At 41.9% G+C, this 14,294-nt stretch overlaps 1 protein-coding gene across 5 annotated transcripts in view; it reads right to left on the bottom strand.

The window, feature by feature from the left end:
• Window positions 1-14,294, bottom strand: part of triob (trio Rho guanine nucleotide exchange factor b) — a 113,453-nt gene that overhangs the window by 62,370 nt on the left and 36,789 nt on the right. For 4 of the 5 annotated variants that reach the window (XR_011686654.1, XM_071468892.1, XM_071468890.1 and 1 more), the window contains 2 exons: window positions 3,202-3,276; window positions 1,817-1,931 (listed from right to left, as the gene is read on the bottom strand). Coding sequence is in view for 3 of the 5 variants with exons in the window: in XM_071468892.1 (XP_071324993.1) it covers window positions 1,817-1,931; window positions 3,202-3,276 (190 nt within the window). In the remaining 2 variants the exon portion in view is untranslated. Of the gene's footprint in view, window positions 1-56; window positions 1,791-1,816; window positions 1,932-3,201; window positions 3,277-14,294 lie in introns of those variants that run through there. The other variant, XM_071468891.1, reaches the window with a different exon arrangement.

Here is a 14,294-nt window from a genome sequence, read left to right as displayed (position 1 = left end):
GGAAAAAAAAAAAAAAATTAAGACATTCAAGCGTTGAAATTTCCACTGCTGCTTACCAGGAGTCCCGCTGCTGTATAAGTCCATAAAAGGTTGTTTCTCAGTGTTAAAGGCTTTAATCTCAATGTGTCTCGCTAGGACACAGAAACAGACGCAGGCCCTCCTGCTCTAACTCACTCTGACCTCACTCTCTGAAAACAGATCGGCCGCCAAATGGGTAGAGAGAAACAGGGTGGGGAGGGGGGAGAGGAGAGGGGGCAAGCGAGAGAGAGAAAGGAAGGGGGGAGAGAGAGAGAGAGAGAGAGAGAGAGAGAGAGAGAGAGAGAGATGCAACAGAAAAAGGGGAAAGACAGAGAAGTATTTGGGCAGGAGAAAGAGCAATCAAGCTGAGGAGAAGAGGCTGACCTCCGTGTGAGTTAGCGACATTTGATTCTTCCTCAGCCTCAAACTGGATGGCTGGTCGCCTCTGTCAGATCTCCTACCCTCTCTAGACTAACCTCTGCACACAGTTCCTAAAGAGCTGAGTCTTTGTACACAAGCTATAACCAGTATGTCTGGATTCACAGTGAGGTACTTGTCTTTACATCTTTAAATATAGTTTCAATAAATTCTATTAGTACGGGATAATATGCAGATGGTCTGTCTTTAGATAAAAGATACATTTTTAACATTTAATTAATTTATCCACATTTTAAGTCTTATTTAGCTTAGTATCAAAACTGAACAACTAATGTAACGTGGAAGATAAAAGGATGAACAGCAAAACATCAGAGTCCTTGGGACACTTTTTTGTGTTGCAGGACTTATAGTTTGTTCTCCTTTAGTTTCTTCTTGGAAAGAATTGCAATCTAGCTACACTACATGAGGCGAGATAAAACAAAAGTGAAGTTGTGAACTAAACAGTCAATATACACAGACTCTGAATATTCCAGATTTTGCCTCAGCTATGCCTGAAGGCCCCCCCCCCCCCCAACCAACAAGGAGCCCTGAAGAAACCTGGACCCAATTTTTGCAGTGACCTGAACAGCCTCTCGCCTTTAGACTGCAAAGCACTCGAAACTGCAGCACAGGGGAGATCAGAAGCAGCAGGACACAAGAGTGCAAACTTACCTCCGAGCTAATCACATCTGACTCCAAACAGAACAGCCCGGAGCTAAGTGTTAAAAGCGAAAGAAAAGGTGCTTGTAGACTTGAAAATCAGCCTGCACAGAACTACAGAGTAAACTCTGAAAGAATATCCTGTGGCTGCACACAGTGCGTACTTCCTGAAGCAGCTTTTAGACTGTGCCCAAACAATAACACAGCAAGCAGTGAAACAGGGAGGAAAAGACAGCAGATTTCTAAGCCTGAAAAAGAACAAAAAAAAAAGAAGTGGCAATCTCCATGCAGCTTTGTTTGATCAGGACTGACCCACTCTGGCCAGACATATCAATAGCAGAGAGAGGGAGAGCTACTAAACAGGGATGGTAGCCTACATAGGAGTGTTAGCTAGAGGGTTAAAAGGAAATGAAAGAGAGGGAGGGGGGTTTCTTTTTACTGAGGATCCAAAATAAAACCACCCCCGCTCCTTGTAGCCTCAGGTTATGCCTCAGCATTTTAAATCCAAGCAAGGTGGGAAAGTCTGACACAAAGAAGGTGATGAGATGTGTGTGAGTGTGTCTGCATGAGAGGCTGAGATGACGAGTCTGTTTCAAATTTACCCAGCATCAAGAACAGGGGGTGTAAGTCAGTACATGTGCATGTGATTGTGTGTGCATGTCTACAGTTGTATCCCCCACTGAAACCCTGTGTGTGTGTATTTGTGAGTACATTTTCCGACCTGGGAATGGTAGCCAGGTAGGCTATGAGCCTGCGCAGGTCTTCGGGTCGTATTCTGTCGTGGTTGCTCCGCGCTGGAAAGGTGAGAACGGGACCTCCTCGTCTGTCTCTGCCACCTTCGAGCACAAGTGAGATGACAAAAAGAGTCATTACATAACAGCTACTTGCCGTGTAGACAATGCTCATCTACCGTAGCGAGCTCTGGAGTTTTTCTCTGTTTTTAGGCAGAAACCCAGATACCCGGGAATTATGAGTGCTCCACACTGAACTTTCTAAACAGAATGAATACAAAGACAGATTTAAATTTTAAAAGACTGTTGTCTCCCTTCAACTACATAGTCTGTTGCTGCAGAGTTCAAGGAGGAATACATATCTTACAGAATATTACGCCAACAAGATGTAAAGCGACTGCCACAGTCTTCTGAAATGACAGCAGCTAATTTGTATGGGTACCATCTGTGAATATGTGTGCAGTTAGTCATGGCTATTCTGAGTCAAATTGAAGGGTCAGGGGTCAAATTAGTCTCACGATGACAAGGCTGGTAATAGCCTTTCAGTCAGACTGCAGCAATAAACTACACTGACTGTTAATGAACAGAGAAAAACTCTCTCTCGGACTCACTTACAATTATGGCAATACCCGTGCAGTTAACAGTAATGAGGTAAAGGTCGGGTCAGAACCATGACGAGTCAGACAGAGTTCAGGGAAATAAGCGAGGACACATAAATAACCTAACAAGTAGCAATCACGCTGAGGGGGATTGGAGTATTCAACAAAATGATACCCAGGCTGCACTGTTGTGACGTTTAGGGGACGTACAATATGTGTACTACTTTAAAACTACCATGTCTTTCAAGCACAAGAGCAACAACGACTTGTGACTGCGTCACTGTGCGTGACCTTAGGTGCTTAAATAAACAATAAAAGATGTTACTTATGCTGTAAAATAAAACTAATTGTACTGATTCATGTTGCACTGTGTGAATTCCCCACTTTTGTCTGAATGATCTCGATATGACTTCATCTTCATTCACACAGTTGTCTCTTCTGTTTAATTTGACTCACATCAGCACAAAAACACAAGATTACATGAATAACACAAAACCCACTGCCCTGCAAGATCTCTACAACAATATAGACACAATTACTCCTTCAAACAGATAAAAGGAGGAGTTTGAATTCTAAAACAAATCTAATTCCCCATTGTTATTTGTAACAACACTTCTGAAATAGATCTTTACACTTAAAACATAGGACATTTTCTTTTTAAATACACTCAAATCTTCCCCAGATGAAATCCAATTAGGAATGACTGATTGAGGAGCATGTTTTAATGAGTGGGCTACAGCGCTGACATCATATCAGTGAAATATGCTGTAACTGACCTGAGAGAAAGGCGACCTTCTCCTTGAGGATGGGAAGCACATCAATGGCCTTCATATCCTCATTGCGATGAAACCCTAAAAAACACAGAGAAAGACGGGGACGTCAGCAAGACAGCAGGTGCACAACCAAAATCCTTAAACAGACACAGACAAACTGAAACAGCAGAGCAGTTAGAGTTAGTGGATGTTTTTTTTGTTTTTGTTTTTTTTAACTTTCACATCTGTATTTACTTTCACAAGATGTGATATATTTAGTATGTGCTGAGTTGATCATCATCGTTGTTTGCTAAGTTTAGCTGACCCAGCATACCGTGTGTTTTAATCCAGATGACTTCAATCAAGCTTTTTAAACATAAAACTAAACTAAACTAAACAAGGCAGTCCACTTTGTTGGACATACCGTACTGTAGTTTATAGAGGGCAACATCGCTGGGCTATCAGCCTGGATATACACCTTGGACAATACCTGTTCAACCGTATTTCAGTTAGTTTGTTGACATTAATGGACCAAAGTGCAAAGCACATGTGAGTGTCTGTATAACTGAAAATTAGGAATGACTATGACAAGACATACAATGGTATTGTCATTGGTTCCAAAGAAATTAGATTGTCTGTACATCTAAGCAATTATGTAGCACATTCTTGCAGCCCGACATGTTTAGCCTAGCCTGGTATAAAAGCCTGGTACACTTAGGATATTCCACCATGGACTGTTCTTCTAATGTCAACTCTTTTGCCTCGCCTCCTCAACAGATGGCACACTGGTTAATACCAGGAAGCAAGATGGTGCAATTCAACACACACACACCAACTGACTTTTATCTCTTTGGTGTGTCAGAGCAGTCAGTCAGGAAGACAACTGATTTAGACAGGCGACTGACAGAATAAGGCAGGGATGTGCGATACTGTCAAATATCATACCATGTTTCTGATAAAGGGCTTTCATTGCCACAATGTATAACTTTATGATTTCTAAATAAACAAACGAAACAAATCTATTACTCAGAACAATTTTATGATAAAAATGTGGCAAATGGAAATGCAATAAAAGAAAAGCACTGGAAAGAACAATAACGTAAAGCTGGATGCTACAATGCAGCAGTTAGTAAAAATAACAATACACATCGGCTGTGATATTGACCACTGAATATATGAGTGTTTGCAAGTGAGGAGGTGGGAGAGAGCGCCTCTCTGCAGATGCAGTTAGCTGATGATGTCATCAGATAACTGTCATCTTGCTGTGAGTCATCTCTCTCTCTCTCTTTCTCTCTCTCTCACACACACAGAAATATAATATATGTCACTAAAACATATATTAAACACCCATAATAAAATTTGTACACGCACATTTATAAAAACATCCATACCATACAATATCTATATGATGGATTTTTATGAGGTATAACATGTTGCAAGCTTATATATCTTTCTCTAATTCATTTCTCATTCATTTTAAACATGTCTGTCTTCCCATTCTGGGAAAGTGGTCTCAGACTTTTGGACCCTACTGTATATAATATCAACATATATAGACAGCCTTTGGGATGGACATATATTTATGTAACATATCCACTATAAGCATATGTACATAAACATATATATTTTTTATGGGCTGGACATATATGTCAATATATGAAATCATTCCAGTTTCTAATAAGTTTCATACATAATTTTTACATATGTGCTTTTATTTTATATGTGCATAAGTCATATATGGAAATTCAATACATATGTACATATCTTACATTTGCATGTGGGCGCACTGAGACACACACACACACAAATACTTGTACTTCTATCTTTGTGAGGACACTCACTGACATAATGCATTCCCTAGCCCCTTACCCTAACCTTAACCATCACAACTGAGTGCCTAACCCTAATCCTGACCCTAACCTTAACCTAAACCTAATTCTAACCATAACTCTAAAACCAAGTCTTAACCCTCAAAATGTGATTTGAAGGTGTCTCAAAAAGTGAGGACTGGCCAAAATGTCCTCACTTTCCCAAAATGTCCTCACTCTGTTAGTAAAATACTTTTTTTGGTCCTTACTATGTAGCAAGTACAAGTACACACACACACACACACACACACACACACACACACACACACACACACACACACACACACACAAAGACACATAAAAAACATACTCCTATACAGAAGCACAAAGGAGCATGTAATAGAAGATGCATGCCAACGACAATCATTAGTTATACACGTTCGATGTTACTGGGGGCGTTTCATTGTCTTAAACTGTATCATATCATCAAACCACCAGTTGTAACTGACCTAATTGTACGTCCATAGACTTGCACACCAAAAATGGTTCTTATGTCAGTAAGCATCAACTGTGCATGTATGTTACAATCAGGCACACTGCACTATATTGTGCCTGAAGTAGTGAAGTGTTTGAATAAAGAGAAGAGAAGAGAAGAGAAGAGAAGAGAAGAGAAGAGAAGAGAAGAGAAGAGAAGAGAAGAGAAGAGAAGAGAAGAGAAGCCTTTAGCTGTTTTGGAAACTTGAATTGAAGGAACTTATGAACTCCTTTAAGACACAGCTTAGTAAGATACAGTATTTATATTCCTACTGATGTGTCTTTATAAAAACAAATGATAAAATGGGATAAGAAAACAATGAAGAGAAAAAAAAAACATAAAAATATGAGAAATATTTTGCGGCTCTGTTTTGGTAAACAGAGCTTAGGAGTTGAAAAGGGAGACAAACATTGAGGAGGGAAGAAGCAACAACTTCACACAAACACTGCGCTGCTTTGACAGTTATAATATAAACATTTAATCACAGTGACTACGAATGGAAATGAGCTAATCAGATTGAGGCCAGGCTAATGAGTACTGAATCATCCACGCTCACGCACAAACACAAACTGAATGGCCTCAAATAAAAGTCATTCATGACTCTTAATTTATTTTATACCACAATAGAAGCCCTAGTCTGCAACAGGAGCCACTGATTACTCACAGGTGAAGTATCTGCCTTCAGAACAGTAATATTACAAGCAGGGAGTGAAACAGTAAAATGAACACATTTTTCAACATGAGTATCATTAAACCTATGACAGTGTCTTACAGGTTGCAAATACGTTACAACCTGAGGATATGAAGGAAAAAAGAGATGTGACAGAATGCAAAAGTGAGGACAGAGAGGCAGATAGATGGATGGACTGACAGATGAAAAGATAAATGGATCAAAGGCAGACTGCACTGGAAAGGGACAGAGCCTTACACAGTATGCAGTAAGAAATGACAGGAAGAGAGCGGCACAGGCGGATAATGATTCAAGCGGGAGAGCGTGGAGAAGAATATGGGGACAGACAGAACCGCAGCGTACAGCAAGACAGATAATGACACAGACAGAGGAGACTGCAGAAAGACAGAGAGACAGCTAAATAACTCCTACAGGTTTTAATGGCTCCTGTAATATCGATTTCATCCACGGTCTGAGGGAGTTAGGAGCAGCAGTCAGGCTTGGATGACAGCACATTAGCTTGCCGTGGGAAGTGGCCGGACCGGACACAACCTGACTCAGGGATAATATCACAACCAGCTGAGAGGAGATGGGACTGAGGTAGCAATAACAGTTTCAGAGTGGAAGAGGCAGAGACAGTCGCCTCGCAATCCACACTCATAGTTTTTATGATCTGTCTCTCTGTTGCTGACTGTCTCTTTATAACCTGCTGCACCTGTTCCCCACTGACTCCCCCCCCCCCCCGTTCTGTCTCTCACTCACACACAACGCGGTGAGAGGAATGAGCATGACATTAGTTGGAAAGATGTTGAAAACAGTGATGTAGACTTCAATCTGCGCCTTCAAAAGAGTGGTTCAGTGTGTGTACGTGTGCAGCGAACATCTACATTACAGGCCACAAGCAACAAGAAACAATACCCCTCCTCTTGCACTTTGTGTGTTAGCACATGTGTGTGTGTGTTTCCTGTGAAGTGTGCCCAGACACATTCCTCACTGTGGTGGTTTATGTAAGATATTGGGCCTGGCACAAGGCCAACACTGACCTCCGTTACACTGTTGCAGCCCTGCTAAAACTGCAGCTTGGCACTGAGGCTAGAAACAAGTTGCATATCTTAATGCTGTAAAAGTCCACATAAAGCTTTCTATGGCCATAAAAAAAAATAAAAAGACAGCAACAAAATATAAGCAGCTGCCGGTGAGGAGCAAGTTGCTTCCATGGTATGGTGGCAGTAAAACAGGCACAATGCTCCAAGTCCACATACAACCACGGAGTCTTTCCTAATTTTAGTCATGTTTATATGCAGCAATAACCCATATAATATGTCAGAGAACTAAAATATCTCCCTACACGCTGTGAATCATGAAATCCCATCATCACCTCTCGCTATACACTCTAACGCACCAGAGCACGCAGGCGCGCACGACAATCTCCTCTCTTCCCTACACACAACCCCTCATTTACAAGTCTGCTGAGCATGAAATAAAGCTTTTCAATCACACACTGCTTGTTCATAACACACTCATACTGAGAGCAATCCATTTTACTGGCAGCCTGCACTCAGTGCCCTGTAAAATGAGGCGAAATGTTCGTCCAAGAAATAAGGTTTTTGCAGTGGGTTTTTTTTTTTTTTTTTTCCCCAAATTATTATTTCTTAATCTAGAATTCAAAAGGCGGAAAATGGAGAAGCAAAGCTAGAAGAGAGTCTTTTTTTTTTACCGTGCTCACTGTGGCACATCTGTCACGGCATATCTACGTATAACAGGAAGTACAAGGTGACAAGTGCAAGATGAGGAGATCGCCTGCACACATGACAGGTAGTGGATCATTTAGACAAAAGATATACAGAGGCGATGGACACATGACTGTCATTTATGACACACATGCAAACAAGCAGAAACACACACACACACACACACACACACACACACACACACACACACACACACACAGTACATGGATATTGACATGTGTGCTTACTCTCTCCCTGCACATTTAGTAATGGAGACATCCTGTGCATACATCCATCAAAAGGACAATCACAGTATGTCATGTGGAGCATTTTTGTGCTTAGGCTTTCTTGACAACACATGATGCATCATAAATGATAATGGCCTTGCTTTTGAGCTATGCACCTTAACACATAAGAGTAAGTAAGTAAGTGGAAGCATCTGTCATAGTAGTAATCTGCATTGCAACCAGTTCATTTAATACATACGCAATAACAGTTCAGTGTCCAAAACAATGGAGGGCTGCAGAAAGAATTCAAAATCCAAATGTATTTTTCTCCTCTTGTCTCGCAAAGGGAAACACACAAAAAAGAACTTGAAGACAAATAGACAGTCGCCTTTTTTTTTTACCCACAACTCTGCAAACTCTCACCATGGGCTATCATTCATCAGGTATCTTCATTTGCACAGTCATGGACATTAGATGTACAGTCAGGGTTTGTCCAATCACATGCAAATTAGAGTTACAGTTAACCCAGTTTTTACTCATGCAAACTTTGTCTGCTCATTGATGGCAGAAACTTGTCTAATTGTGTGTTTTCATTCTGCTCAAAGGTCAGTCAACCCTTTTGGTTTAGCAGTGAAATTTTACTAAAACACACAACCACAGAACGCTGAGGTGAAGACACAAAATTGTAGCTTACGTTTAACATGAAAACCCAGAATGACTAAGCCTATACATGGGAATGAATGGTTTTGTGCTTGGTTTTAAAATAATTTCCCAGTCTATGTTTTTGCAAAGCTTGATTTCAAAGTTACTGGGGAAACATTTCACATGCACCTAGAGCGGTGAATACAGTGTGTCGACTTCTGCTGCTCAGCATGAATTTACAAAGCAAAGAGGAGCAAGAGGCTGCGACACAGATTCACTCCGCGTAAGCCTTCTTCTTGTCTTGGTAACTCCACTAGGATTGCGCCCTAAATCCTCAAATTGCAGAGGCAGTACGACAGGACACGGCACAGAAAGTGTGCCAATCCATTTCCTTTTGCCCTCCTAACTCCGGGCTCGCATGCTGATCTGAACACACCACTACTGAACAGATTGTGTTCGTGCCTTGCATCAATTCTTTGCACCACAGACTGAAAACATCCCACATCTTTTAGGATCCAAACTGAGTTGCAGACTTGTTTCCAGCGGGCTTTATTGAACTGTAATAGAGAATGGATGTGCTAAGTTTAGATCACAATGGAGAAAGTTTATAAACCCCTGACCAAAATTGTAGCATGTGCAGGGATAAACACATCCAATTTCTGCACTTACATGCATCATAACTCCAAAATGAACACAAATGCACATCTGTGTCGTCTTTCCACAGCACGTCGGAACAGGTGGCCTCAGCACACAGTGCCAGTCCCTTTGTTTCCGATGTTTTTAGACCACAGGCTAGACTGTACATGGTGCATCTGCACAGCCTGGCACGCCGCATGATGCCAATCCTCTGGATCATAACCTCGTAACCTCAAGCTCAGAGCAATTACAAGCTCGGTTGTATGTGTACTACAGCAGGACAGGGCAGGCATGCTACATAATACTGCAGAAATACTACAGTACAACTCCCCTGGCTGTTGTCCTAACCACTTCAGCATGAACCTGATAACACACATTCCAGCTGCCAGTGAGGATAACTGTGGGGAGAGCCAGAGATTCAGAGCAGTAGTCAGTATGAAATGCATTTTACACCAGTGATGTGCACCTAGCACTTGACCACTCAGCAATATTTCATAGTACAAACGCAGCAAATGCATTCTCATCATTTGTAATCACAGCTGTATAAAAGTAAAGCTATTTTAGAATTTAGGGTCTGCTATATACACAGATTTACAGGACACGTGACTGTGATGGATTTCAGATGGCTGTTTCAGCCTTCAGTTCTGGGTCAGAGCCTGGTTTGTGAACCATACTGTGAGTTTGTGTGAAAAGAGAGAACTGGGATTTGTAACACTGCTCAGCCTGGTTTGGCTCAGTCTGGCCTGACTTGGACTGGCTAAGAATGTGGGGAGCTTTTGGGAGCAGCGCAGAAACGGAGGAAGTGTGGGAGCGGATTCGTTTAGTCAGTGCTGCGCTAGAGATAGAGGGTGTATGCATTCGTCGTACTGTATGAGGGCGTGTGTGTAATTCTTGTGTCTGTTTATGTGCATTTGGGTGGGTATACTTTGTATGTGTCTTTGTTTGTGTGTGTGTGTATATGTGTGTGTATGTGTGCCTGTGTTCTGACCTGTGGGTCACTGTGCAGCAGTGTGACTGACACCCTTTGCAGGGCTCTAAGAATAGTGTTGCCTTTGAGAGAGAGATGTGCCACTTTATCAGCTTTTTGGGTAACACTCGACAGTACCAGGCAGAAAGCAGGGCACAGGCTACTGTAGATTCGCTTCAGCCCGGCACAAAATCGACACACAACCTCTCCGAAAAAGACGGTTACGTCAGCGTCCTCCAGGAAACGTCTACCCATGAACGTCTACCACCAAGGTATTCTAGGCAGAACTGTGGTTGCGGTGTCCACAGCTGACGTTCATAGCGTGACACCAGCCAGATTTGTGTTTATGGTGTTTTCTTAAAGTTTGTATCCCGATGTTCGGTGTTTCAGACTCAACTCAGTGGTTAGACAAAAAGTATGGTAGCTTTTTATACAAATATCCAGGTCATCTGGGAGACTGAAACAGGCCAATTACAGCTCTTTCAAAGGTCAAACACAAAAATAGTGTAGTAATAAAAAAAATAAAAATAAAAAAATGCTGTATTCAACCTAAACCTAATACACTGCTGACTCCCACAGTTTAATGTTGATCTTTATTTGTAATTCTTTAGCTATTTCACCAAAAATACTTAAATGAAAAACATCCTTCAGGTCTGTAGCTACAGCTTGTTTTTATCTACTGACACGATCTCTTCTCATCTTCTTTCTGCCATGTGAAGCTGCCACGTTGTGTGCTATTTCTGCTTAACCTCCTAGTGTGTATGGGTATCTGGCTGCCATTGCCCTTCATGTTGTGCTGGGCAATATGAGTGTTTAACCTAGTCTACATGAAGGGCCGTTACAAGTAGGTTGTTTGTAATGTCCCCTGTGTGACAACCTCGACTAGAATAACAACCGGCGTGCGTTGCCCCGGTGCAACGGGGTGATAGGATAAACAACTGAGAGCTATTTCTCTCCCTTGTTCTGCTTCTCCTCCCATTTTTCAACTGTATATCCTTTTCATTTATCTATTTTCCTCTCTTTCACACACAGACACAGAATGTCTACACCCACCCCCCCATTCAAAGCCACTTCTAGCCTCCACTCTACTCCAGTTCTGTGACCTTCAGTCGGAGCTGGCAGGGGGCCTGGGGACTGTGGTGAGCTCAACTTTCATCGGGTTTCTCATATTGTTGTTACAGTGTGGCTTACAGCAAAAATAACACTTTGCTCCTACCACAACCCGTGGACCTGGATATAACCCCAAAGCACAGCAAAAAAAGGGCATGAGGGTATGAATAAGTCATAACAAAGAGGGAAGGGTAGGAAACAAAAACGATTCTCATGGTGCGGCTCTGGCATTGTGTGTAAATGTTCAATCTGTAACTGCAGTGTGGCACCCATCTTGCAATGGGATCCCACCCATCAACATGTTGATGTTCTGACCCATGAGTACTCTGCTGCATACTCTGTACTCATGGGTCAGACCAGCTACACACCTGTAAAGCTTTGTGACTGTATCTTGCACTGTTGTGGCGGTATGGTGGTAGACAAGAACTACCTTCTGTAGTAGTACATTTTGCCACAGTGACACACACACACACGCACACAGACTCACAAGGTGAAAGCAATACCCACAATAACACCAGCTGGTAACAATGCCCCCCCCCCCCCAATTCCTTGTTTAACCTTAGCAGTTGTATGAAGTCACTGGACCAGCCTCAAATACTTTTTATAGGCCAAGATAAGGGCTGTGACAAACAATTACTTTCACAATTCATTAACCTGTCATTTTTTTAAAATAAAAAATAATCAGTAATGCCAAGTACCACATCACAAGCTGGCATCTTCAAACAGTTTGAGTCTCTTACTCCGAAATATAGAATTTACAATGATGTTAAACTAAGAAAAGCAGCAAATTGTCACTTTTGAGAATCTGGGACAAGAGAATGTTTGGCATTTTTGCTTGACTTAAAAAAAATCATTAACATTCAAAGTTGTTTGTATTAATTTTCTGTCAACACGTCAGTTAATCAACGCAGCTGTAGCTATGATCACTTCTCCTGCTCAAACACAAATATACGCACTGGAGACAGATCCACACACATCATCCTACTGCAACATAACTGTGAAACAAACTGTACAAGAACTACATTACTACCCACAGTATAATTCCATACTTCTACCTGAAACAACCTAAATGTGACCACAATATGATGCATGTAAAAAAAAAATCATAATAGAACATAACAGAAGAAAACCTTTGGGATGATGAATTGAAACAAACTGATCTTCACCTAAATATTTCCTACAGATCTGAGCGAACAGCCCATCATACAGAGCAGAGAGCACAAAGCACTGTAAATCATGTCCACACCATTCTTATTTAGCACAGTGAGCAGCTAAGGGGCAACGCGAAGATAAACACTGGTCAGCAGTCTTATGCAAGCCAGCAAGTGTGCATGTGAAACCCATTTCACTGAGCTGTGAGTAAGAGCACTGACGGGCACAATCAGAGCAGTTTCAGTGCTGTATAATAAACTACTGTGCTCATGTCTGTGCTCTCACAATACCGCATTGCCACAAAGCACACACACACACACACACACACACACACACACATACACACACACACACACACACACACACACACACACACACACACAGTCCTAACATTACACTTTTACACTAATAATGCTGAAACAATCATGTACATGGTAAAAGCTGTAAGTATGATGTTAATGTGAGGTACACACATTCAAACACACACAACCTGAAGAAAGCCCGAGGATGAATGCATGGTGCATTGAGTCGTGTGACTGTCTGTGTGTGTGTGTGTGTGTGTGTGTGTGTGTGTGTGTGTGTGTGGAGACATTTCATTTGTAAGCGGTTAAGGCTGTAATCAACCTTGACAGATTATAAGTACTGTATGTGTTCTTATTATGGTGCTACAGCTGTTTTTCTATTCCTTTCACACCTCACTGAGCCCGAATAACTCTGTGAATCATTTACACATTTTCCCTTTGTTTCTCATTTCTCATGTGACATACTACCGCTGTCTGTATCTCTCTCTCCATCCTCCCCTCCCTCTGTTGACTCTATTGACTTCTAACATACTTAGTGTTCCCCTAGGCCTCACTACTGGCAACCCTCCGTGTCACTTGCCAGTACTTAGTGTTGTCTTTTTTTATGGGGTCTGTGTCCACACACTCCCATATGGCTAAATTTGAAAGTTTGAGAAAATGTGGGTTGATGCTGCAGCCACAGGCAGCATGTTTTGACAGACACAAGCCCTTTTTGGCAGTGTCATTGTCAGTAACAGAGGACCAAAGTAGCAGCACTTTGATTGGAAACACTTGTCTTCCTGTCATTATCAGCTTGCCGCAGCTCCTTTCTGTGTCTGTCCAGCTTTTATACAGTAGGACTCGCATAACAGGTCCTACTGGGAGACATCTACAGTGTCTGTATATGTATAGAGTCTGAAAGTTTTAAAAGCCTGCAACAAAATTTGTGGGTGACAGGTTTTCATTTCCCTGAGCAGTGTCTATTAGGACATGATGAAAGCATTGTCGATGGATCATTTGCCTTTTACAGGGCTGACAGAGAACTTTTCCACTGATCAAACCATGCCAATGAAAAGGACAGACACTGTGTTGTACTGTATAAGGACAAAAACGTCACCTGCCCCAAATTACAAAACGGATAGATTGATAGCACAGTCATCATCACGAGTAATGGCTCGGACCCTTGACTTCAAGTTAATCCCAGGTCATGGGACATGTGCTTTAAATTCCTCCCTCAGCTGGCCTTGTTGTGATCTCATGCTGCAGAGCTCTCCTCATGACAAATAGCACCATTTCTCCTAATCGCCTCAGAGCAGTCATCTCCTCAGACATCTGCATTCATTACCCCTGCAGGCACCA

Source organism: Trachinotus anak, unplaced genomic scaffold, assembly GCF_046630095.1.
Source record: "Trachinotus anak isolate AG129_WGS33_773 ecotype Australia unplaced genomic scaffold, CSIRO_AGI_Tana_v1 ptg000032l, whole genome shotgun sequence".
NCBI lineage: Eukaryota > Metazoa > Chordata > Actinopteri > Carangiformes > Carangidae > Trachinotus > Trachinotus anak.
The sequence above is the reverse complement of the archived record's forward strand: the minus strand, read 5'-3'. Positions and strand labels throughout refer to the sequence as shown.